Source organism: Chiloscyllium plagiosum, unplaced genomic scaffold (assembly GCF_037043375.1).
Source record: "Chiloscyllium plagiosum isolate Xiang-an unplaced genomic scaffold, Cpla_swu_hap1 HiC_scaffold_8, whole genome shotgun sequence".
In the NCBI taxonomy this organism is placed as follows: domain Eukaryota; kingdom Metazoa; phylum Chordata; class Chondrichthyes; order Orectolobiformes; family Hemiscylliidae; genus Chiloscyllium; species Chiloscyllium plagiosum.
Genome location: NW_028270146.1, coordinates 23,665,406 through 23,692,879, shown reverse-complemented (window position 1 = coordinate 23,692,879; position 27,474 = coordinate 23,665,406). Strand labels below are relative to the sequence as shown.

The following is a 27,474-nucleotide window of genomic DNA, read 5'->3' as shown; positions in this document are numbered from 1 at the left end:
ATTCGGATGATAGCAAAGGAGAAGTGTTGGGTGTCCTGAAGAACACTAATGTGGATAAGTAGATCAGGATACTGGAGACGGCAAGAGGGGAGATTGCCGGTACCCTGACAGAGATCTTTGTATCCTCTTTCACCACAAGCAAGCTCCCAGAAAACTGGAGAATAGTCAATGTTATTCATTTCTTTAAGGGCAATTGGAATAATCCAGGGAATTATAGTCAGGTGAGCCTTATATCAAATGGTTGAGGGATTCTTCTTAGGGACAGGTGATGTGCTGAATGCCTTCAACATTGAGGGTGGGGATATCTGTAGAACCACCACCTTCAGTAAGTAGTTAACTGTCTATTAGAGATTTGTCTTAGGGACATGATTTACATGCATTTGGAAAATAATGGATTCATTAGGGATAGTCAGCATGACTTTATGTGAGGGAGGTCTTGCCTCACAAATTTGAGTTTTTTAAGGGAGGGTTGAAGGAGGGTAGGGTAGTGAATGATATCTATATGCACTTTACGAAAGCATTTGACAAGCTCCCTCAAAGTAGGCTAGTCCAGAAGATTGTGCCATGGATTCCATGTGACTCATTGTTAAGTTGGCTGAGTCATAGTTAGTTTTGAAGGGGTGTTGTGCTGACTGGACGTCTGACCACTGGTGTTCTGCAGGGATCAATGCCAGGATCTCTGTTGTTTTATATAACATATATGACTTGAATGAAAATATGCAGGTGGTCTCACTAGTAAGTTTGCTGACATGAAAATCAATGGAGTTGTGGATACTGAAGGTTGTCAAAGGATACACAGAATATAGATCAGTTGGAAAGTTGGATGGAGAAACGACAGTTGCAATTTAATTCAGACAAGTGTGCAGTAATGCATTTTTGGAGGCCAAATGCAAGACAAAAGTGTATAGTAAATAGCAAAACTCTTAGGAGTATTGATATGCAGAGGGATCATGGGGTGCAAGTCCCATAGCTTTCTGAAAGTGGCAACACAAGTGGATAAGGTGGTAAAGGCAGAATATAACATGCTTGCCTTCACTGATCAGGGGAATGAGGATAAAAGTTGGTAAGTTTTGTTGCAGCTGTATAAAATTTTAGTGAGGTCACATATGGAACAGTGTGTACAGTTCTGGTTGCCACACTACAGGAAGAATTGGGAACAAAAACTACTTGATTGACCCCCTTAACCACCTTGAGCATTCACTACACTCACCACTGATGCAGCAGCAATGTGCATCACCTACAAGATACATTGCAGCAATTCACCAAAACTCTAACAGTACCTTACAAATCCACAACCTTTACCACTTAGAAGGACAAAGACAGCAGATGCATGGAAACATCATTACCTACAAGTTCCCCACTAAGTCATATACCATCATGTGAACCTCCTTATTGCCACTGCTTCACTACCAGTGGATCCAAATAATAGATCTCCTAATTGCACTGTAGATGTCTCTACACACAAGGACTGCAGCTATTAAAGAAGGTATCTCACCATCCACCTCTCCTGGGAAACTAGGAATGGGAAATAAATGCAGATCTAGCCTTTGATGCCAATATATTATGAACAAATAGAAAAAACAACACATTAACTGTTGTGTTCAGGGCAAGTATATAGAAAGAAACTTGCAAACTTTCTAAGTTTGCACTTTCCTGTGCCATATCTGCCAATGAACACTTATGCTAGAATAAGAGGGTACAAGATAACTGGAGTTAACTTATGTTTCCACATCAAAATGCCAATAATTTTTCTTTAGCTATTATATAAAACAATTTATCAGTAATTAGTCAATTATGAATAGTGCACATTTATGCCCACTTACAGCTTGGCAAATTGAGGGTATTTTACTACTCAAACCCTTCTTTTCCTCTGCTTTAAATTCCTAGACCCGATACCACTTGCAGTCCAGAAAGTCATACCGTCAGGTGCAGAGGTCCAAGGGAGAATCATATATGAATGGCATGCTTTGATAGGTCCTTTTCTCCTATATGGAGATGCTTTACTTTGTTTTGACATGTTCCACTTGAGATCATAAGCACAGCAAGATGGAATCAAACGTACAGATCAAACTACAGCACATTACCACCTTGAAACTTAAAAGCCAATAATGAACTATATTTATGTGTAGGAGTGAATTCGAGACCAGCTTTTACAATAGTTCCCCCCCCATTTTGGTTGTAACAGGTCTTATTTATTGCCTCAAGTTCATACATACCCTATGCTCAGATCGGACACCTTTCACCCCCACATCTGCAGCTGGGGTGAGGGATCCAACAGAAGGCTTCACTGCCGACACTGGAACAAAAACAGAACATGAGATGATGTAAGGAGCTGGATGTGAAAAGCTTACATTATATCCTATTAGGATTACTATCCAAGTCATTATATGCACATAGAGGAAGAATGATAACAAACCCAGTAGTTAGAAATCACAGACCTAACACTGTAAACAGCATTATGAATATTGTTTACAGCAAACGATCACCAAACATACAAGACTAATAACAATCTATTTTCCCCACCATTTTCTTTGTGTCAACTTAGCTGACTCAACAGCATTTGACCTCAGAGTCAAAATATTATGGATTCAAGCTTCATCTAAGTTTGGAGACATATCCAGATAGCAAGGGTGTGCAGCATTGGAGAAGGGCTACAGCACTGGAGCTGCTGTCCTTCAGAAAAGGCAACCACCTACCTCCTGCTGGCAGATTTTTACATGGCAGGAATCCCCTTGTACCCCTTTTTAACATTGCTCCTTGATCAATGCAACCAATAACCCATATTGTAGCTGCCAGTGCGATTCTGTGGTACACAAGTTGATCAACACATTTACCAACATGATAAGTCACTTACTTGCATTCAAGATGAGGTTTTGGAGACATTACTGAGATATTGTAAAGCCCTTTTTAAATGAAATTCATTTATTTTACTCACCAGGTTTACTATCTATGGCCTGCATATTTACTGGTGGTACAGGTGGCATTGTGGTAGGAATTGCCCCTGCTGTAGCTGGAGGTGGTGGTGGTGGAGGTGCTGTATCTGGTTTAGGGGTGGGGGAGACTTCTGGTATAGGTTTTGCAGCGCCAACTGGAAAAGTAATAAGTAAAAAGACACATGTTACTCAAGTCTAAGATGCCATGTCTCAAAAAACACTTCGCAATATATAACATGTATTTATGTAGCTAATTTATCTTACATAAAATATCCCAAGGACTTCACAGAACATTGAAAAGCAAACTTTATCATTGATCGTCTACCCTAATTGCCTAATGCACAAAGGCTGGTCAAAGAAAGGTAGGTTTTGAAGGGCATCAGAGGAGGAACACAAAGAGGTGTTGGTTATGGGGACAGAAATTAGAATCTTTGCAACTGTAGTCATGAACACTAATGGTAACCAGGGAGCTTTAAGAGTCCAGAATTAAAGGAACACAGATAATTCAGAGAGTTGTGGATCTGAGATCAGAAATGTAAGTACAATCATGGAGGGAATTTCAAAACAAGGATGGGGACTTTTAAGATTGAAATGTTGCTTAAGCAGGTGCAAATGTAGGCCAACAATCAAAGAGAAACCCACCTTCTGCCCTCCTGAGTTTGAAGAGAGGGGTTCCTCCTTCCACTTTACCTCCATCAGGTACCAGGAGCTCCTCGATGATACCAGCATACGGAGCAGGAACCTGCACTGATGTCTGAAATAAAGAGGAACTAATTTTAGAAACTATAGCCTAGCAGCACGTCTTGTGGTGACCAAAGAATTCCCACACTTCCTTTCCAACATTGATTATTAATGGGGAGGTCATGTGCCGTAATTTTAAGCTTCTGTTCACAGAATGAGAGAATCTGTCTGGTTCAACGACCGAAATCATGGTCAATGTAACAGTACAGTTTTCAGGTGCAGGAGATGGATCAAATATGGCTGTCATATTGACTAACAATATAGTTAAATAAATACTAATCACAGAAACATTGAACCAACATTGACCTTTGTACAGATATGGAAATTGGACGATTCTTGTATTTCGATTTTGAAAATAATCTAGGTCCAAAATGACAAAATTAAGGCAGCAATTTTCATGAGGAATTTAATATCATTATGATAGAAAATGGAATGGTTAAGTGTTTTGCATGGATAACAGCATTTCGACAGATAAAATTGAATCCTGTTCCCTAAAGTAACCAGGTGACTGAAATAATCAACTGTTGCACAATAAATACACGCTGACAATTAACTGAACCAAAAGGATGACTGATGAAAATTTGCTAAAGTACAGAAAAAGGAGCAGCGATGAGGCATGTTAAAAGAATTCGGTGTATTCAAGCTAATTTTATTAATCCTCACTCAGCAACCTGAACAAAAAAATGTCATTGTGGCATGCATCTAAAGGCTACCTGGGAGTGATTTATTAAATTAATCAGATGGTGAGGAGTGTTCTGCTGATGGACAGTCATATGGTTGATACTGACTAAAACAAAAGGAGTGATAATGGTAATTAGACAGGAAAAATGTGAAAGAATATGTATAGTAACAGGTTTAACACCAGCATCAAGGATGGAGCCCAGTGAGTGCAAAAAATGAGTACCAGTGTAGGAGAAATTCCCGTCAGTATCAAGTAGAGACAGGAGCTGTCTAGCATTTACACCAGAGGATTCTTAGAATCCTGTTGAAATGGTGACATCATCGAGTACAGCAAGTACACAGGTGGTACTCCAAGAGAAGAATGAATCAGGTGAGAACATACAAAATTATTTTAGTTCAGAAAGCCACCAACGTCTTTCTATTCATTCACAGGATGTGGACATCACTGGCTGAGTCAGCATTTATTGATTAGGGGGCAGTTAAGAGTCAGCTAAGTTGATGTGAATCAGAAGCAAAGTATAATGCAAAAATAATGTGATGTCAGCACAAGAGAAGGTACAGATTGATGAGTAGCTGATCAAGTGTTCTATACAGTCGAAGTATTTGATTTATTTCTGTTAAATGTGAGGAATGGCAGGGCACTTCAGTCCTGTAAAATGCACACAATATTGTGTGTGGGAATTTCAGGATGTTTCTTGAATGCTGAACAACAATTGCACAAAGTGGCATAAGCTGGTGACTCCCATGGCTACAGGCTTTGGAGCTCGAGAAGCAGTTTGAATCACTGTGATGCATTCATGAAACGGAAGGTTGCACGATATTATGTTTCTGGATATTGCTTACTGTTTAAGGGAATGCAGGGAGGGAATGGGTGACAATCAATAGGAGGTAGGAAATGCTCAAGATAGCAGAGTGCATCTCACTTTCCAACCAGTATTCTGTTTTTAATAATAAAAAGAGAGATGATCTGGGAATGCTGCCACAGCCAACTGCACAGCACCATAGCTGACTCAGCTGTAAAGGTGGGCAAATGAGATTAAGAAAGCAATAGTTCAGGGAACAGACAAGTGTTTGTGGTATCACAGACATTGATCTTGATATTTCTGGTAGTGGTGGGAACTATACAGACTGGACACATTTCACCTCATCATAATTTGCAAACAGTGGCTAATCAACATGGGAGTAACAATGTTACATGGAAGGGAAATATTATGGGGCTGGGATACCCTGGGATCATCTACCATTTTAATACCAGCAATTATACAGGAGACTGTTTATCATTTCAAGCACGATTAGTTCAGAGACTAAAAAAGGAAAAAAAAAATTGATGGTCAGAAAAAAGTTACGAACCTTATCAGTTTCAATTTCACATACCACCTCATCTTCGCTTACTGCATCACCAACAGCTGTAACGAAACAGATGAAATACGGGTATTTCATAAGGGAATTCAGAATATAAGATCAAAACCCATTCAGGAACTGTGATAATGTCTCAACACCCGCATGCATATCCATGCAAGGGCTTCATAGAACAAAGTAAAATGGAAACAAGACAGAGGTGTTTCCCTTAAGCTTTCATAAAACTCCCCAAGTCTAGAAATTTATAACAGACCTTAAAGTACAATAGGTCACTCCAAGTCATAATCCTAAGGTAAATAAAACCCATCAGGCTGCCAAAGTAGCTCCCCTCAATTTGTTTTACATTGACATCATAAAGTCTATACCGATGCATCTTGCTCAACTGATCAGTGCATTTGGAAGTCTTAAATTACTACCCTAATGTTTTGTTTTCTCGGCACTTCTCCCTTCCAAATCTCCCTGCCAAACGCAGCTATTCCTAAGTCAGCCTGAGAATTTTGCTGGAGACAAAACAAACTGCAGATGCTCAGGCAGGAGGCCGAAAGTCAGGCAGCATCAGGACGTGGAGAAATTGACATATTGGGTGTAACCCTTCTTCAGGACTGGGAGTGGGTGTAGGGAGAGCTGCAGATAAAGGGGGTGGCGGTGGGGATAGGTAAAGACAAGAAGAGCATATGACCTGGTTGGTCAATGGGAGGAATGAATCCTGTTGGTGGCAGGGAGGAGTGGAAGGTATGGGAGGGGCTGGGAAGGGAGGTTATTTGAAATTAGATAACTCAATTTTGAGTCCCTCATGCTGTAGGCTGCCCAGGTGAAAGATGAGGTGTTGTTCCTCCAATTTGCGATGTGGTTCATTGTGGCAATGGAGGAGATCAAGGATGGCCATGACAGAAAGGGAGTGGCTGGGGGAATTGAAATGACGGGTGACTGGGAGGTCCGGTCGTCCCTGCAAGCTGGCTGCAATGCTAGGGCTGGGCCCACAGGGGCCGACAATGCTCCCGATGTAGTCTGCTCCACATTGTGGAAACCAAACAAACTTAGGGAATGGTTCCCTGAACATCGCAGCTGGGTCAAGGTTTCAGTTACCTACGGTTTACCACGGCCCAAACATATTACAGGGAACATTCCAGACCCAGGGACCAGGGCTGCCGGGAAGGCAAAATTTCCATTTAAATGAATGGGTTTGCTCCTATCCGCAGTAGTTGTTGGAACATACCCCCCGTGGGTACAAGGGGACTAATGTATTTAATTGCAGTACTAGATGATGGGCAGTGTACCAAACTCAAGATCAGTGCTGGTGCTGAAATAAAGATGGGTATTATCCAGTAATTAGATATAACGTATATTGGCCTCCAAGCACATGCAGGCACAGCGATAAACCCAGTTGTCACATGTTGCACAAGGACCAGCATCAGGAAGTGACTATGCATGTTCCAATTATGTCATTGCATTTCCATAAATCATTAGAACAGGTTGGACAGGTGAGGCAGAGATGTTGACCCTAGCAGGAGTGAGACAAAGGCTGGGTGTAAGAGCAAGGCCAGGAGGAGAGGTTGGGAGCATCTACTCTCTCCAACTGCTGCCACTTCATCACCGACTCTGAGGTGGGGCCTACTTGAACTTGGAGGCCACGACTGGGGCAGGGACTGGTTGCTGAAACTATTCTCCCCACCTCTCTTGAACCCCCGCACCACACTCTTCACTCGGTATTCAATGAAGTCATTCACTTCTCACTGCACCTGGTGCTGCCATTTACTTCTATCACTTTGTGACATAAGGTCATGACAGATTTGTGCTATCTAATGGTGGTGTAAACAATAGATAGTCAGCATAATCAAAATGTGTGCAATCTGACATTGGAAAAAGCAATAATATGATGAGAGGCAGTATGTAGATGAGGACAGGAGGGGTTTAAGATGCAGGAATAAGAAGGTGTAATGATAATAACTGGATAGATAAGAATGGAACCAGGGAAGTGCAATCCCACCCTGCTTGATAACCAAAGAAAGGCACTGGGGAAAGGTTTTATGGGTAACTGCAGTTAAAGACTTCTGACCTGTTGAGAAGGAATAACCTAGAATGGCCACAGTCAAAAATTACCAAGTTCCAAATATGGCTAGGTGATTTTCTTCGAGTAAACTGCACTATTTTAATTTATTCACATAACATTTACTTAAAATGGCCTTGAATATCTGACATGTTGGGAACTTCCCATAATAACAGTCCCAATATTGCGTTTTTAAAGGAATAAGTTAACTGGTCAACAAGCAGTCGGTATCAAATATAATGCAGTGACTCCACTGTGGTTCAAATAATTGCATATTTTTACAAAATAGTTATGAAGTTCCCCCAAAATGTACTGTACCTTTTTCCCACCTGACATCACCCTCTGTGACAGACTCTGCAAAGGGTGGTGTATTTACTGTTAGCACTTCATTATCTGTAAAAGCAAGACAACAAAGTTATTAAAACTTGCATGAAAAAGACATCTGTTGCAAATTGGACTGGAGAAAATATTTTACATTTAGAGGTTTGATCAAGCAGAAAAGCCTAATAGGCTTATAAATTACAAACATTCAAAACAAAAATAGACAATTCAGCCCCTTGGGCCTTCTCCGTCATTTAATAGTAGCTTGGCTAACGTTCTTATTTCAAATTTCACTTTCCCATCAACTCCCAATTTTTAACTCAGTCTATCCATTTGGAAGATGCTGAAGGTGGGATTGTTAAATATTTTTAACAATCCCACCTTCAGCATCTTCCAAATGTTGAGCAATCCTTCAGAAAAACATTCTCCAATCACTATCCTGAAACAGCAACCCCTAATTTTAAAATATCATCTTGTAGTTCTGAACTCATCCACAAGTGGAAACTTGAATGCTTACCATGTCCACCTTGTCAAGACTATTTACGATCTTAAAAATATCAATCAAGTCACCTCTCAATCTTTCAAACTTGAGTGGAAACAAGACCAGCCTGCCCAAAGTAACATCTTAAGAAAATCCACTTAATCTAGTAAGATTCTTCTCTAACGACTTCATCTTATTTAATGAAGGATGTTAATGCATTTGTTTAAAATTGCACACAGTAATCAAAACGTAGTTTCACCCATGTCCAGTATAAGTGAAGCAAAACATGCTCATTTTTATGCTCAATTCCTCTTGTAGTAAAAGTAGATATAATTAAAAAGACCAATGAAATACTGTGTTGTATCTGCACATTAAATTTTTGTACTCATATGCAAGAATATACAAATTCTTCCACACTTCAGAATTATGTGGTTGTTTTCAGTTTAACTAATACTCTACTTTATTCTTCCTGCCAAAGTGAACATGTTTTCCCACATTATATAAGGGCAGATTTCTGCCCACTCTCAACCAATCTATATTCGCCTGTAACTTCCACATGATGTTTTCTTCACAATATACTTCCCTACCTATCTTGATGTTATCTACAAACCTAGCTACCATGCCTAAGCTCCTTTCATCTAAATTAATGATATAAATTCTAAATTGATGAGACCCTCGCACAGAGAATGTCACTAATCACATCCTGCCAGTCAGACAAAAATCCATTTATGTGCATATATCCTGCCAGCCAGCCAAAAGATTATTCATGTGAGGAGAAAGTGAGGACTGCAGATGCTGAAGATCAGAGTCAAAATGTGGTGCTGGAAAAGCCCAGCTGGTCAGGAAGCATCTAAGGAGCAGGAGCATCAACGTTTCGAGCATAAGCTCTTCATCAGGAATGACCTGATGCAAGCATTGCACAACTTTTAAGATCTTTCTACTGTTAATGCCTAGTACATATATTATAAAACTAGCACACTCTAAAGCTTCCTTTGCTACATTCTCATAAAATACCTTGCTGTTGATCATAGCACCATTACCAGAATCAAGTTTATGACAAGGATCAAAATAGAATACATTTAATGCAACACATTTAACAGTACTCATGATGAACATTAATCCAATACCATACCAAGTATTACTCCACCTGCCCATTAACTCTTTGCTTCTTGCACAAAACAATGTGCATTAGATCTGCATTCTTTCCAGAACCCATTTTAAAAATCTTAAAACAAGTTTTCAAATGTAATACAACTGATATATTTCGTAGTTTTAAATGTTATTTCAATATTTATGATACTATGTCACTTAATACAAGATATCATTTAATAAGGTAATTTGGTTACACAATTAAAAACAATTTCCTGACGTTGTGTGACTGTAGCACAGCGGATTCACATAATGAATATCTAGCTACCATGAGAAGTCTTAAGGTCTCAAATAGGATAAATGGACCTGGAACAGTACGCCATATAAAACAATACATTACTTACTAAAGACTGCTGATGTCTTAAAGTGTCGGAGGTGGAAGATGCTGAATTTAGAGACATTTTGTCTGTAAACAACCATAATTAGAACCAAACATTATACAGAGGAGACAGATCAGATTACAAATAAACAACCTCCACTCTCAATTAGTCTACGGTTGGTAATACTTGCAGGTTTACATATTTGAAGATGGATTGGCAAGGCCAATGACAAAGAAAGAGATCCATTCACAAATAATTGCATTCTTCAGATCAAAGAAATAATTTTATTTATGATTTCTCTACATAAAACTATATTTCCCTTTAAATTTCAGTGAATCTGCACATGCATTTCATAAACAACCCATCCCTTGGATACAATTACTTAGATTGCTCTATCTTAAATTTCAGGTTTATTGTGACAATGTTTTTGTATAAACAAATCACAGTTCTCTAATGAACGTTTTGTGACTCTTAGCTCCCTTTTAGAGTAGGTTTACGTTTTTGCTGATGGTCAGTGTGACAGACGATAGCCAGCTGCATGTGATTAGCAGCACAGTAACTTCCTGGTATTTTTTTTAAACCACACAGGACAGTGAATCACCCTGCATTATATTATCAATGAATGGTATCCTATATTATAATGGAAAGAACATCCCTATTCAGCAAACAGTCAAATGTCACTTTACATTGGCCATATAATAGAAAGAAAGGTGAATTAAGTAACTGGGTGCCTGAAATCCCAAACCTGCACATCTTAAGTGTCTGAAGAAGAAAAAAAAAACAAAGATGAGTTAAAAAATACTGGTAAGGAATGGCTGAAAGAGTAAAGAGAAAACAAAAAGAGGCCTGGAACCTACATCATTCATGTATTTTCAATTAATACCACTGCTATACTGGTACTTACGAAAACTGTCTGCTTTTATCATAGATTGACCGATAGCACACTGAAAGACCAAGGAAAGACATATTTAGTTAGTCAGATTTGACATGCAGTAAAAGACAATAAAATGGTGCAGGCACTTTAAAAAGAATACTTAGTGATAATTTCAACAAGGTAAAACGTTCAGGCAGTAGTTATTCCGGCTTACAATATTGCTCCATTTTAAAAGCATGTGAATTCCATGCCCATTCTTCAACTTGATACTAGATATGTTTTAACAGAAGGCATTTGGATGGGTATATGAATAGGAAGGGTTTGGAGGGATGTGGGCCAGGTGCTGGCAGGTGGGACTCGATTGGGTTGGGATATCTGGTCGGCATGGACAGGTTGGACCGAAGGGTCTGTTTCCATGCTGTACATCTCTATGACTATGACTCTTAATAAAATAAGAGAATAAATAAATATGACCAATGATACTAAGAAGATGCCACATTTTTAAAGAACATATAGCTAAGAACAAGCCATCAAGTCGTATTGTCTATGGTTTATACACCACAGAAACCTCTCATATCCTTATTTATATATTCTTCTATTCCTTTCTTTCTCATGTACTAATCCACCTTCCCTTGATAAGGCATCTATACTATTCCTCTCAACTAATACACACAGTGACAATTTCCTATTTGAACCACTGCCTGGATATAGGCATTTCTTTGAAGTTCCTTGATGGACTTTTTAAGTGACATCTTGTACTGTTGGCACCTTGTTTCAGAAAATCTCCACAGAATCATGACAGTGAATTCAATACTTCAATTTTGGAAGCTGATCAAAATGGTTATGGTGCAATTTAGAAGATTCAAGGAAGTTTTATATACTCAAAATATGATTGATGTACAAGCTTAATTTACTCAGTGACCACAGAATAACTTCAGAATCACCATGAAGTTAATGCATCAAATATGGTAAGCATCCTGCCCTCTAGTCATTACCACTCTGAAGCTAACACCCAGGTAGTTCAAATATTTAACATGGATACTTCTCCCAGAGGGTATGAACCAGGCATCTTCTTCATACCTAAGTAAACTGAAGCTGCAATGACTAACACTGTTCAACAGTCCGTGCTGGGAATTCATCAGATGGTCTGTTATTCCAGAGTATTTCATGACAATTTATATGTTTGTCTGGAAAACTAGAAGCATTCTGTAAATATTTAAACTGTCTTCACTTTAATCATTGTTGATCTTAATAATGCAGAACCTGTTGTTACATACAGCATAGACAATATCAAGAGGGCAGATAAAGTTACACTCAAAGATTCATGGGGATCCTTCTCAGGCAGGTGAGCAATGATCAAAAGTGTCTAGTCCAACAATCCAGCCGACCAGACCATTATTTTCTGCCAGGTTTCACTAGAAAGAGAATATCAGGGCCTCCATCACCTAGTTCAGTTTGAATACCACTCATTTTTCAGCTAGTGGTAATTGTGCAAAGCTAATTTATTTAATTCTTCTCAGAAAAACTTCATATTTAATATTGAATTTTGGCTGTCAATAAACCTCCTTTGCCATTCTCAAACTTTCCAAAAATAGAGCCAGTTTCCAAGAATGATTTTGTGATTAGCTCTATTCGGCTACTCAGTGTGGCTAGTATTCCAGATGACCTTCATTAAGTGCAGAGAACATTGCAATTTTTGTGCCAGGGTAAAAGCTGTCATGAACTGCACAAAACTGATACAATGTACTGCTAGTTGTCTGCTCATCATCTTAGAATAGGCTGTTCAAATTAACTATAAAATAAAAACTTTATATTTTGAAGATCCGAGTTCCTCACATAGGTAAGGAAAATGTAGGATCAAGCAGAGCAGGGACCAGATCATAATTCATTTGTAAGAACAGTAACAGGATCATCAGATAAACCGAATCAACACAAACTTAAGGATTACAACAAATTAAATTCTCCATATTTCTACTCAGGAACATCTACTCACCAGAGGGACCTCTGCATCGTTGTGAGCCATTACCCTGCAGTAAGGAAGGAATACAAATTTTTTTTCAGGTCAGGTTATTTGTATAACCAGCTAACAAATTGCTAATATGTTGCATTAATAACACCATATTTAATCTTATGATATACAAGGCTGAAATTTTACAATTTAATTTTATTAGCCTTCTTCTGCATCATCACATTTGGGAACCTTGAAGGAAAAGAACAAAGTGTAACCTGCACATCATAGCCAGAATGATTACCATTCTATTTAACAGCTATTACTACTGGATGGTCAAAGAGACGTCAGAGATAAGTATATATAGAAATCGCTAAACTCTCAATTACTGCAATATTATATTCCCCATCTGTATTTCATTCGCTATCTTTCTCTTGTTTGGAGTACGCGCAATTACAGAATCAAAATTCTGTATAGAAATGAATCAACCTATGCTACCTTTACAACAAATGAGCAACTCTCTCAATCTTAAGGGCCAATCTGGTTCAGTTAGTAGAATCCTTGAGTCACAAGGTTGCTATGCAGAGCTGACAGCATGTTGCATATGTCTCTGAGAAGATAGAGTCATAGAGATGCACAGCATGGAAACAGACCCTTCGGTCCAACCTGTCCATGCCGACCAGATATCCCAACCCAATCTAGTCCCACCTGCCAGCACCCGGCCCATGTCCCTCCAAACCCTTTCTATTCATATACCCATCCAAATGCCTCTTAAAATATTGCAATTGTACCAGCCTCCACCACATCCTCTGGCAGCTCATTCCATACACGTACCACCCTCTGCGTGAAAAAGTTGCCCCTTAGGTCTTTTTTATATCTTTCCTCTCTCACCCTAAACCTATGCCTTCTAGTTCTGGACTCCCCGACCCCAGGGAAAAGACTTTGCCTATTTATCCTATCCATGCTCCTCATAATTTTGTAAACCTCTATAAGGTCACCCCTTAACCCATTCTCATCTCACTGTTCAAGTGAATGCAATAGCATCTCAAAAGCATTTTGCAGTAGTATTTTGAAGGGCAGGCCTGGTATGCTTGGTCTTCTGATAAATAATTGCTATTCAAATTAACATGATTATTCTGTCATTCCAATAATACTGTTTATGAGAACTTGTCTGGAAAAATGTCTACATGCTTCTAAATTAATCAGCACATTTCAAAAGTACGTAACTGGCTTCAAGTAGCTTTGTGATGTCCAGTGGACAAGAAAGCATTAAATACAAGTTTTTTCTCCTCTTCCTTTTTTCTTGTATCAATAATTTTGATCCAGTTTTTAATCTATCAACAATGGAAATCATCTTTTGCAATTATCTGCTCAACCCTATTTCTAAGTCTGAACTTGATTAGTGTTTCCTTCATCATCTTTCAACATAATCCCAGTTTGTTTAAACGTAAAATCTCTCAAAATTCTTATTATTTTCCTTAAATCATAGCCATAAGACATTTTCTCACGACTTGGATATCCTCTCTATAATAGAGTCCCCAAAATAGTATAGTACCGCACATAAAATAGCAACTGCACATCAGCATTTCCTGATATTTCAGTTCAATAGAGAACAATTAACTATATAATACCTTAAAATGTCAATGCCTTCAACAGAGTTTTACATTTTCCCTTTGTTTGTCATGTCCCTTATTTCGCAAAGTGATGAATTATTTTGCTCCTTATACACAAATCAAGTATGTACACAACTTAATCTCCCAAGGCACTGGACATAGTAATCAAGATAAAATGTAGACTTCTGTGAAGTGGTTTAAAGCATAGGTAGTAACTCATTACTTTTGTGATTATGACCTTCTATGTGATAAGGAGACAACGTTCTACTCCTCGAAATGTGACGTTTCTCACTTTGTAGCTATCTGATGATAGTGGGGTCAGATTTTTAAAAAAATTTCCTAGAAAGTAACAGGGGCTGGGTCCTGAAATTTACTGAATAAAAAGAGATAAGTAAATTTTTCAGAGACAAGGCAATGGAGGGTTACTTAGCGCAGATCGGAAAGTGATCTTCCTGAATTGCAAAACAGGCTTAAAATGCCAAAAGACCTACTTTGGATCTTGTGTTCATACATCCTAATAATTGAGCCAGGATCTGCAGGTATAATTCAGCTCCCATGTTAAAGTCAAATATCTAATTTAAATAATGTTTAGATTTTATTTTATTTAACTATTAATAAGAACATATTTTGAAAACTCAAGTGGAGATGGCTGGATCAGCGGCATTTATCTGAAGTACAAGATGAGCATTATGAGCATACAAGTAGTACCATCATGCTACTCCTGCTGGGAAAGTATAGTTACAGTGAAAAGAGTTTATATTTACATTTTGGCAAAAATGTGACAACAGAAAGTGTGTTTGTGTGAATAGGATAAGCAGTCAGACACAAAAACAGAAACTGCAAGAGAAACAAGTCTGGCATCATCTCGGGGAGAGGAAACAAAACTAACGTTTCAAGTCTGCTGACTCAGATGATGTTAACTCTGCTTTGTCTCTGCAGATGCTGTCAGACCTGCTGAATTTTTCCAGGATTCTTTGTTTTTGTTTCAGATTTGCAGCATCCGCGATTCTTTATTTTATTTTATTTTAAGCAGTCAGAAGACAGGTTATTAAGAAAAAAGGTCATTGCAAATTTAAGACTGTGACATAAATCTCCTTTGAGATTATCAGATTAATGGATATAATTCTCCTCAAAAAATTTAAGCAAAACAAAAATCAATTTGAAAATAAAAATCACAATAATATTTTGACCTTGAATAGCATTCAACACTGTCATTGTCCAGGTAATGAAGGAATGATCATGTACCTTTTCAGTCTACTGTCACCTTCTACAGCAAATACAGCAGAAACTGTGGTGCTAGAGTGGGGATGCTGAGCTGCACCAGGCAATGCTTAACAATACCACCACCATGGCACAAATCACCATCATGACACAAGACAGTGACAGATACGTCACATGAGACTCCAGCTTTCTTTTCATCTTCCTCACTCTGCTGCACTCCTAGTACAAAATCTTCAGCTCCTTCTGTGTTTGTAAAGTGCTGGGGTGGGAAGCATTCCATGGTCCCTTTAAAAGATTGTGCTTTTTCTGTGCTTTGAGATTTAAAATAGACGCCTGTAAGCAGCAGTTGAAAGTTTGCAAGTACACAAAGAACACCCGAATTGAAACATCTGTATCGAAAGGTCATACAGTTAGCAGGCCAAGTAGCAGTTTTTACCAAGACAGCAGACTTTTGAATTTAGCCAATCAATTTGAACCAGGTACTTAAATTTAATAGTTTTTTTTGCTACCTAAGTCTGATGGTTTAGACGAACTAGGACCAATCCTATGCCAGAAATATTGATATGACATTATGAGTATAAAAAGACCTCAGAGCAATCTGCCATCCGCCAAAGTGAATGACTCTCAGCTCTCAAGAGAGAATCACTGGCACTCACAGGCTTGTTTATGTCTTAAAGAAAGCACCATCAAAATAACAATGGTACCAACAGCACAACTAGCTCATATTCCTGACAGAAGAGTCAGCAGAGAAGGCACAAACATTCCAGAAGACATGTAACCTGGCTGCAATTTCAAGAAACAAAACTTTTCTTTTTAAAAATGTTGAGTGGAACTTGTACTTATTGGAACAGCATACTGCTTTATTTATGAGCAGCAAGTTAGCAGGGTTTTATTCAGTTTGTCAATAGTTTAGTTAATTTGTTCACTGTTAGATAAATAAATTATTCTTTGTTGATTTTAAAATGTTAAGGATTTATTTTTATTAACTACTAGAAGGCTGAAAAACAGGTTATAACACTTTTCACCTCTTTTTACAGATTATGGGACAAGGCGTTCCTCTTTGAATGTTTTGGTTTTAGTTCTCAGAAGGGAGTGTAAAAATAAATCTAACAATAGCAGGGCTTGATTTCCAGCATGTGATCCCAATGAGGTATAACAACAGTTGAAGTGGAGAGGTTGTTTCTGCTTGTGAGTATGTCTAGGACCAGAGGGCGTAATCTCAGAGTATGGGGCACTAATTTAAGACAGAAACAAGGAAGAATTTCTTTGAGGGCAGTGAATGTGTGGAATTATTTACCATGGAGACCGGTCATAGTACTGGGTCATTAAGTATATTCAAGGCTGAGGTAAACAGATATTTAAATCAGTCAGGGAAACAAGGTTATGGGAAAAAAAGAACAGGAAAGTGGAATTAATAACTATTAAAATCAGCCAGGATATAATTGAATTGTTTTTTATTCATTTGTTGTGCTTGGGTGTCGCTGGCTGGCCAGCAATGATAGCCCATCCCTATTTGCCCTTGAGAAAGATATGGTGACCTGCTGCCTTGAATCGCTGCAGTCTGCTTGCCGTAGGTTGACCCACAATGCCAGTGGGGAGGGAATTCCAGGATTTTGACGCAGCACCTGTGAAGGAACAGCGGTATACTTCCAAGTCAGTATGATGAGTGGCACGGAGGGGAACTTGCAGGTGGCGTTCCCAAGTACCTACTGCCCTTGTCCTTCTAGATGGAAGTGGTTGTAGGTTTGGAAGGTACTGTTTAAGGATCTTTGGTGAATTTCTGCAGTGCATCTTGTAAATAGTACACACTTCTACTGCTAAGCACCAGTGGTGGTGGGATTGAATGTTTATAGATACAGTGTCAATTAAGCAAGTTGCTTTAAGCAAGATGGTGTCAAGTTTCTTGAGTGTTATTGGAGCTGCGTCCATCTAGGCAAGTGGGGACAATTCCATCACTCTTGACTTGTGTCTTGTAGGTGGTGGATAGACTTTGGGGTGTCAGGAGATGAGTTACTTGCCGCAGTATCCCTAGTCTCTGACCTGTTCTTGTAGCCACTGTATTTATGTGGTGAGTCCAGGTGAGTTTCTGGTCAATGGTAACCTCAAGAATGTTGACAATGGGGGATTCAGTGATGGTACTACCATTGAATGTCAAGAGGCGGTGGTTAGAGTGTCTCTAATTGGTGATGGCCATTGTCTGCCACTTGTGTGGTGTGAATGTTACTTACCACTTGTCTGCCCAATCTGGATATTGTTGCATTTGAGCAGTATCTGGGGAGTCATGAATGGTGCGGAACACTGTGTAATCATCGGTGAACATCCCACTTCTGACCTTCTGACAAAGGGAAAGCAGCTGAAGATTGCTGGGCCAAGGACACTACCCTGAAAGACTCCTGCAGAGATGCCCTGGAGCTGAGATGACTGACCCTCCACAACCATTTTCCCTTGTGCCAGGTACAACTCCAACCAGCAGAGTGTTTGCTCCCTGATATCCATTGACTCCAGTTTTGCCAGGGCTCCGTGATGCCATACTCTGTCAAGTGCAGCCTTGGTGTCAAGGGTCACAATCACCTCATCTCTGGAATTCAGCTCTTTTGTTCATGTTTGAACCAAGGCTGTAATGAGACCAGGAGCTGAGTGATCCCGGCAAAACCCAAACTAGGAGTCATGGAGCAGGTTGTTGCTGAGAAGGTGCTGCTTGATAGCACTGTTGATGACCCCTTACGTCACTTTACTGATGGACAGTAGACTGATTGGACGGTAATAAGCAATGTTGAATTTGTCCTACTTTTTATGCACAGGACATGCCTGGATAGTTTTCCATGTTGTCGGGTAGATGCCAGTGCTGTAACTGTACTGGAATAGCTTGGATAGGGGAGTGGCAAATCCTGAAGCACGTGTTCAGTCCTCTTGCTGGAATGTTATCAAAGCCCATTGCCTTTGCTGTATCCAGTGTTCCAGCTGTTTCTTGATATCATATGGTGTGAAGTGAATTGGCTGGAGACTGGTATCCATGATGCTGGGGACCACTGGAGCAGCCCAAGGTGGATCATCCACTCAGCACTTCTGACTGAAGATCGTTGTGAATGCATCAGCCTTATCTTTTGCACTCAAGTGCTGGGCTTCTCCTTCACCAAGGATGGAGATATTTGTGCAGCCTCCTACTCCCATGAGTTGTTTAATTGTCCACTACCATTCATGACTGGATGTGGAAGGACTGCAGAGCTTAGATCTGATCCATTGGTTGTGGGATTGCTTAACTCTGTCTATCACTTGCTGGTTATGCCATTTGGCATGCAAGTAGTCCTGTTCAGTAACTTAAGCAGGTTGACACCTCATTGTTAGGAATGCGTGATGTTGCTCTTGGCATGCCCTTCGGCACACTCCAGTGAACCAGGGTTGATCCCCTGGCTTGACAGTAATGGTTGAGTGGGGAATATGCCAGGCCACAAGGTTGCAGATTGTGCTAGAGTAAAGTTCTGCTGCGGTTGATGGCCCACAGCACCTCATGGATGCGCAGTCTTGAGTTGCTAGATCGGTTTGAAGTCTGGCCCATTTTGCACAGTGATAGCGCCACACAACACTGTGAAGGTAGGACTTTGTCTCCACAAGGACAGGGAGGTGATCACTTTCACCTATACTGTCATGGACAGATGCTTCTGCAGCTGGCAGATTAGTAAGGATGAGGTCAAGTATGTTTTTTTCCTCTTGTTGGTTCCTTCAACACCTGCCGCAGACCCAGTCTAGCTGTCATATCCTTTAGGACCTGACCAGCTCGATCAATAATGCTACTGCCAAGCCACTCTTGGTGGTGGACATTGAAATCCTCCAACCAGAGTACATTTTGTGCCTTTGCCACCCTCAGTGCTTCCTCCAAGCGTTGTTCAACATGGAGGAGTACTGATTCATTAGCCAAAGGAGGACGGTACATGGTAACCAGCAAGGGGTTTCCTTGCCCATGTTTAATCTGACGCCATGAGATTTCATGGGGTCTGGAGTCGATGCCAAGGACTCCCAGGGCAACTCCCTTCCAACTGTACACCACTGTGCTACCTCTGCTGGGTCTGTCCTGCCAGTGGGGCAGGACATATCTAGGAATGGTAATGGTGGCCTCTAGGGTGTTATCAGTAAGGTATGATTCCATAAGAATGACTATGTCAGACTGTTGCTTGACTAGTCTATGAGACAGCTCTCTCAATTTCAGCACTAGCAAAGAGATATTGGTAAGGAGACTTTGCACGGTCGACAGGACTGTTTATGTTTTTGCTGTTATCTTTTCTGGTTCCAAGGTTGATGCCAGGTTGCCTGTCTGGTTGATTCCTTTGTTGTGACTTTCTAGCGACTGATACAAATATGAGTGACTTGCTAGGCCATATCAGAGGGCAGCTAAGAGTTGACTACATTGCTGTGGCTGTGGAGTCACATGTAGACCAGACTAGGTAAGGATGGCAGATTTCCTTCGCTAAGGAATATTAGAGAACCAGATGGATTTTTCCGACAATTGACAATGGTTTCATGGTTCTGGATTAGTGGTGCTGGAAGAGCACAGCAGTTCAGGCAGCATCCGAGGAGCAGTAAAATCGACGTTTCGAGCAAAAGCCCTTCATCAGGATGAAGGGCTTTTGCCCGAAACATCGATTTTACTGCTCCTCGGATGTTGCCTGAACTGCTGTGCTCTTCCAGCACCACTAATCCAGAATCTGGTCTCCAGCATCTGCAGTCATTGTTTTTACGTCATGGTTTCGTGGTTATCAGTCGACCATTAATTCCAGATTTTTTTTAATGAATTCAAATTCCACCATCTGCCATGGAACCCAGGTCCTCAGAACATTATTCTGGGTTTCTGGATTAATAGTCGAGCGATAATACCACTATGCGATTGCCTCCCCATGGCGGAATGGGTTCAAGGGCCTTTTCTGTTCCTACATCTTATTGTTTTATGGTCATGTCTTCCAATGCTTACAAATGAAAATGTTCACATGTTGAAACCTTTTCAGGACTTCGTCTACCTCCAGCTACACAACACTCTGAACTCTGCATTCACCAACACAGCCTCCTGCACATTCCACCTCACAGTCTTTGGCCCACAACTGGTGGTCATTCCTCCAAATGTCAAGTAGGCCAATAACAAATATGAACCAACAAAACAGGAGAGCTTATATATTTTCTCACAATATAAATATGCCTCTTATTACCTTTTCAGTAGTTGTGACGTTTCCCGCTCAGTTAAATATTTCAACCAACTATTTCTATAAGTTCTGCTTACCATAACCTTGAAAGGAGGATGTCATTTCAGCTAACCCCCACCAGGTAACAAAGATGTTGATACCCATTTTCTTAGAGAAATATATGCGGATTCTTATCCAGCATTCTGAATAGGAGGGTTAAAGATGCAGTACTCCTTTTCTTGGTTCCCTGAAATTAGATTAGTACAGCATCACAGGGAATTCCCTGTTAATCAAGTCTGACCCTAAACATGATCCTAACTAAGACCTGAATGCAGAAGAGTCAAAAATTATCCTCCATTTAACATAACTGGCACCAGTATATTTATCAAACTGAAGCGAGTGTAATATCAGTCAATACATTCTAACGCATGCCAATACCATTCTGCTCTCTCATGCTTCATGCTACAAAATGCCTCCAGGAAATACATGACACCTATAAAATTCAGTTCATGCGTAGGCGTTGTTCATTAGATAGACTGCTGTCTAAAGCCACCACCATAAATAAGCAATGCTTATTTTCCATTAAGTTCATTCTCCTTCCCCAACCACAGCTTGAAAATTGCCACTTTCACAGTATTTTTGGTCATGGAGTTCATCATACATCAAGCTGATTTATTTCAAACTTCACAACACTGTCTGCTTCTGCAGTGGCCTCCAGTGTCCTTCCATCATCCATTCTTAATAAACCCCAACTCACCCAATCAACACTGCTACACCCAAAATAACTGTGGATATTGAAGATTAAAATAAAAACAGAACTCAGCAGATCTGGCAGTATTTATGGCCAGAGAAAGAGTTAAGCTTTCAAGTCCAATGTGACTCATTTGGAACAAAGAGTCACTTTGGCCTTGAAGTAGTAATTGTTTTTCTCACCACAGATGCTGCCAGACCTGTTGAGTTCAAAAAAAAATGTAGTAGAAAAAAAACTGTTACACCATCAGCCTCACCCATACAGACTCTCTAATTCCCTGTTCTAATTTCTTCAGAGATTTTGTGTGTTTTTTTTTTGGGGGAGTTCTATACATTTGCTATGAATCCTGCCTCCATGCCCTTCTCATACAATGAGTATGACACAGCTTTCAGCAGCCTTGCTCCTCTTTAGTAAAGTTCCATTGACACCTTTAAAATTTTCTCAAATCCTATGTTAGATTAGGCTTTCAATACCATTCTACCATCTCACTTTTTAGGCTGGGATTCATTTTCTACATCCATTTTGAATTTTACATTACAGGTCTTCTCTCAATGAACCACTCCAGTTTGATGGTTCCTGGAGAGCTTATCAATCTCTATAAAATGTAGCATAAAAATGAAAATTATCTTCCTCTTTCTACATACACAAGAAAGATTACAGTATCACACCTTAGTGGCTAATATTCATTTGAGGCGCTTGACAAATATATACAACCAGGGCAGGTTATAGCCTGCTGGATTTGGCTTTGTTCCCAGTTAAGGTTCATTATCCTACAAGAATCCTAACTATTGTGGAACGGAGCACTGAGGTTGGACAATTGTAGAATCACTAAGGATCCTCTGGATGAAGAAAGTTGCTCAGCAGAGACTGGAGATGGAACCTTCTGATTTGTATCATTCAAATATGCATTGAAGAATATCACTGAACTATTGAGGGATCCTCAAAGCACCTTTTGCAGAACTTCAGTTTAGAGAAAAGCAAAAAATTATCCAATATGAGCAGCTGCTTATGCAGATCAAGATCACTGACTACTGTGTTCACTGCGACTTAACAGTCATATTCATATCTCAGTCATAAGGTTGAGAGCTCAAGGTGCGCCCCAGAAGTTTGGTTAAAGAACAGACTCCTACTCCAGTGAATAAAGAAATGCTGCACTGCTGCAAGTTCTGTCTCCTGGATAAGGCATTATAAATCACCGCACCATTTGCTTTCTCAAACAATGCAGAAGATCCTGTGGCACTATTTTGAAGAGAAGCTTTTCACAATTGTACAGACCAATGTTTATCCCTCAGCCAACATCACAAGCAAATTAACCGATCAAAAGAATGCACATGAAAAATACATGAATTGCAAAATGCCGCAAGTTATATGGAGATCATAAAAGCACAATACAAGATACTTATTATTTTCTGCTGAGGCTCAAAATATAAAGGATCAGGGAGATCTTTTTGGTAAGGTAAATATTTGATCAAATTTGCAGATGTTACATCTGTAACTTTTATCCCCACCCATGTTTTAACATCAAGGAATCAATCATCCACCACGCTTGTAAACCAAATTCCCTTATTCCAACATGAGAATAATTTGTATAGGTTTACAATTTCGACTCTTATATAGAGAAAATCACCTTTAGTCCCGTTTGGATAAGATCAAAGCAAAATTTGATAATTTTGAAATGAAAGGGAGTTCTCCTATTGTACTAATGAGCCTTTACTAATGAGCCACCAACATCACAATGAGAAATCTGGTCATCGTTACCTATAAGACATTGTCGTATATAGCTTTGATTACAACTACATTTCCCGTCAGTGACCAGCAGTGAGGCACTTTTGGACATTAACAATTCTGAAGGAACGGGCATGAACGCAATGAGGGAATGGGGAAGGCGAGAGAGAAAGGAGGAGCGGACCCCAGGGAAGGAGGAGTGAGATGAGCGAACCTCGGGAGGGTGGATGAGAGGGTTTACCCCGAGGCGGAGGGTGGGGAAGGGTTGACCGGGGATGGGGGAAGGAGATGACCCCGGGGTGAAAGTTGACCCGGGCGGAGGAGGTTGGGAGGGTATGAGAGCGGACCCCGAGAGAGAGGCCAGCCCCGGCTAGGAGTGAGAGCGGACCCCCAGGGAAGCTGAGGGAGGATCATAAGAGCGCAGCCCGGGAGAGGGGGCGCGGTGAGAGCTGACCCATACAGACACAGGCTCGGAGTAACAGCTTGCCCTTGGCCAAGGCCTCGGGCCTCCCTCGGCAACCTCTGTCTCCAGCCGGCTCGAGGATGAGCTCCTTCCACCCTCCCCGCCGCTCCGGTCCGGAAGGGGGCAATCTCTCCGGTGTCGCCTACCTGCAGGCCCCCCGGATTGCGGCTGGCGACGAAGCGGCTCAGGCTCCGAGCCAGGCACCGGGAACGGGACAACATGGCGGTGCTGCAGCTCGAGCAGACAGACCCAAGACCGGAAACCAACTGGGCTCCACCAACACCGAGGATCACGGCAGGGGGAACTGGTTATGATATGGTCTACTGTACCGTCTGAAATATTAAAACTAAGATACCCTTTCACCCCAACAACAGCCGTAAGACTTACGAAAAATTGACCTTTGTGTGTGCGTGTTCAATGAATCCATCATGATCCACTTAAAGAAATGGTTTGGCCCAAGCTGCTGCTGGACTATACGAATGTTCAGAATGTGTGGGATGGGTAACAAACAAACAAGTGCAAACTAACAACCTATGTAAGACCGAAAAATAAATATCTCCAAATATACGTTGTTTTTATTTTCCTTTACAACAGTACTGTCATATCGTTTAGATGTTTGCTTCGTGAAAATGTCATCGTCCCCTTACGTTCTTGGGCTCTTCCACACCGTGGTCGTTTGCATATATGTTAATAGATTACTTTGGATTGGCTACTTTGGGCACGCCCCCTTCCTCCTTTTAAGGAATGAGGATGAATGAATGAGGACAACGCGCTGGAGCGACAGAGTGTATCCGAGAGGAGAGCTGCATGGTGGGTGTGGGTTATTGCATTATCGTCATCCTCACCTTTAATATTTAATATTTATAGTGAATTTGGGGGCTACAGTATTATCATCACACTCGTTCTTAATACTGAACTGAGTGTTGTATTACAGTAATCATCACCCTTACCCTTAATACTGAACTTGATGGTGAGTGTTGTGTTACAGTAACCATTCCCTTTACCCTTAATACTGAACTTCATAGAGAGTGTTGTGTTACAGTAATCATCACCCTTACCCTTAATACTGAACTTCATAGTGAGTGTTGTGTTACAGTAATCATCACCCTTACCCTTAATACTGAACTTGATGGTGAGTGTTGTGTTACAGTAATCATCACCCTTACCCTTAATACTGAACTTGATGGTGAGTGTTGTGTTACAGTAATCATCACCCTTACCCTTAATACTGAATGTTTATAGTGAGTGTGGGCTACGGTATTATCGTCAGCCTTACCCTTAATATTGAATGTTCACTATTGTTATTCAATTGTTTCTTATTCTGATTAACAATACGGTAATAATTACTGTAAATAATATACTTGTCTCTGATATGTCCCGAAACTGAATGATAAAGTGAATAAGGGCTCTTTTGGCGCAGTTTCATTGGCCCTTCTTCTGGCCGAAAAGGTCCACGTTCAAGTACCACCTATCCATATTTGTGTCATAATACGTCCAAACAGGTTGACTAGAAGTTGCTAAAGTGAATCTGGCAAATTTGTGAGATTAGGGAAAAGTGACTGTGAGATTTTCCCCTCTATTTGTAAGACCATTTTAACAAGATAAAATTTTCAGTGACTTCTCTTGGCTGTGTTTCTATGTTAATGATTATAAAGATATCTCAAGGCACTTGTTCTCATTAATAATTGCAAGACATCACCCGGCATTCGTTTCCCACTTAGCGACGGCATAAATTCAACTAATGCCCAATCTCATTTGGACCAATCTTTTTCTTTAAAACTCAGATTATTCTTGGGAACAAATAACTTCTTTACCATGTTGCGTTTTCTGATTTTTAAAACTCCATTACGTTGTGAGTGAAAGTTGATTTTGAGTACAGATATCAAACAAGGTTTATGCGGATGACTCGCTGGCAAATCAATCATTTTCATAAAGTTGTTTCGCGTATACATTAATGAAATTACGCCTTCTTTATTCAATGGAATTTATTCTTTTTAAAAGAAAGCCTTAGATGCTTAAAAGTTTCTTCCATTGCCAATAAAGAAAATACAAGTTAACACTCCTGGCTAGAACCGGTGTGTGTTTATTTCTTTCTGGCCATTTTTTTGCAGATTTTATTATTGTTCAACACTATTTGAAATGTTCCGGGGGAATACATTTGGACTGCAGAAGCTGTCTGCTTGCAAGATTTCGTTGATGCACTTAGAATTCTTAAAATCATTTGAAATGTATTTATTTGGGCGACTATAGCTAACTGTTTTAAAATAGTACCTTTGAGCCTTCCATTGAACAATATTATTTCGAATTGTGGTCTAGTGGATATCTTTTAAGGCAAGAATAATTAAGTCTATAATGGGATCGATATACAGTATCTGTAGCAAGTCAACGCGGAGAGGCGCAGGGCTATCAGCCCGTTTTGAAACCTTTTTTTTAGTAATTGCAGGTTTTCTTCGTTATTAGGGAGGATGAGCCACAAACTGTTGCTTACCTATTGCATTTTACAAACAATTTCGGAGCAGTTGAGGTCACGATTTTAAAATTGAAATAAAGCTCCGCATTTTGTCACACCTTATACAAGGACGGCGAATGCAGACATCAAGAATTCCAACTTAAACATTAGGAATGTCAGACATAAAACTGAATCCTTTTATATAAGGAGAGTCATCATGGAGTAGCCTGTACATGTATTGTTTTCAAATTTTAAATATCGTAAACACGTGCAAAAAGAAGTTTTTTGTTCCTTCATAAAACTTATTTAAATGTTATGATCTTTATGATATTTGAAACAAACAATTGGATACTATTTTCAACCTGCACTGCAAAATCTGGTTCTAGATGTGAGGTTAACAACAGCTTCAGTGCTGTGGTCAAATAGAATAGAAAGCTTAATTTCTTTATTCAAATTTTAGCTTGGTACTGTGCCTGGGTTAGGATTTTAGAGACAGAATGTTAGAACAGCCTCGAGTCTGAATTATTTACTGTTCCCCCTCACCAAACTCTTCAACACCTCCTCTTCCATCCAGTCCAAGCTGCGAGTGTAGGGTACTGAAGAAGGGTTTGAAATGTTGATTCTGTTTTTCTCTGAGCATGATTTCTCCAGCAATTTGTTACCTTGTTGCTGCAAGTTTGGGGATTTCTGCTGGAGGGAAGAAACGGCTGTTTGTATATGCATACATCTTTGGCATTGTGTGTCATTTGAAAGCAGACTACCGTGTTTAAGTTTATTTTATCTTCGTGCGTCCGGGATAGAGAAGTTCAGATAGCAAGACCCAGTCTAATGGGCAGTTTGTCCCTTCCAGCCCAGCCATACAGATACCAACTGTAACATTCCTAAAACAGATACGGAAATGACTGCAGACAGAGAGAGAGAGATACCTCAGCAGATCTGCAAGCAGTTGTGAAGTTAATTTTGAAGCCGCATGACCTTCTTCAGAACTGAAAGATGTGGTGACAATCATTGCTCAAATCCCCTAATGTAGCAAAAAACAAACCCTGAAACCCTCCCAGTTTAGCAATTGGATAAACTCAGTCTGCCAACAAGGTGACTGACTGGCTGTGCTTTTCCAGCACAACACTCTTCGACTCTGATCTCTAGCATCTGCAGTGTTCACTTTTTCCACACATGCACCAGCCTCTGCGTGAAAAGTTGCCCCTTAGATCCCTTTTAAATTTTTCCCCT

General features: G+C 40.1%; 2 protein-coding genes across 2 annotated transcripts in view; one reads left to right on the top strand and one right to left on the bottom strand.

Moving 5' to 3' along the window:
• dlst (dihydrolipoamide S-succinyltransferase) overlaps positions 1–24,045 on the bottom strand; it is a 47,033-nt gene extending 22,988 nt beyond the window's left edge. Inside the window, exons 1-9 of the mRNA XM_043697121.2 lie at positions 23,942–24,045; positions 12,900–12,933; positions 10,937–10,976; positions 10,057–10,118; positions 8,080–8,154; positions 5,706–5,761; positions 3,576–3,687; positions 2,936–3,088; positions 2,217–2,296 (exon numbers count right to left, since the gene is read on the bottom strand). Coding sequence (XP_043553056.2) covers positions 2,217–2,296; positions 2,936–3,088; positions 3,576–3,687; positions 5,706–5,761; positions 8,080–8,154; positions 10,057–10,118; positions 10,937–10,976; positions 12,900–12,933; positions 23,942–24,016 — 687 coding nt within the window. The 5' untranslated portion in view covers positions 24,017–24,045. The remainder of the gene's footprint in view (positions 1–2,216; positions 2,297–2,935; positions 3,089–3,575; positions 3,688–5,705; positions 5,762–8,079; positions 8,155–10,056; positions 10,119–10,936; positions 10,977–12,899; positions 12,934–23,941) is intronic.
• Positions 24,046–24,534: 489 nt separating this feature from the next.
• Positions 24,535–27,474, top strand: part of LOC122553399 (prospero homeobox protein 1-like) — a 68,344-nt gene continuing 65,404 nt past the window's right edge. The window contains exon 1 of the mRNA XM_087989471.1: positions 24,535–24,765. The gene's annotated coding sequence lies outside the window, so the exon portion shown is untranslated. The remainder of the gene's footprint in view (positions 24,766–27,474) is intronic.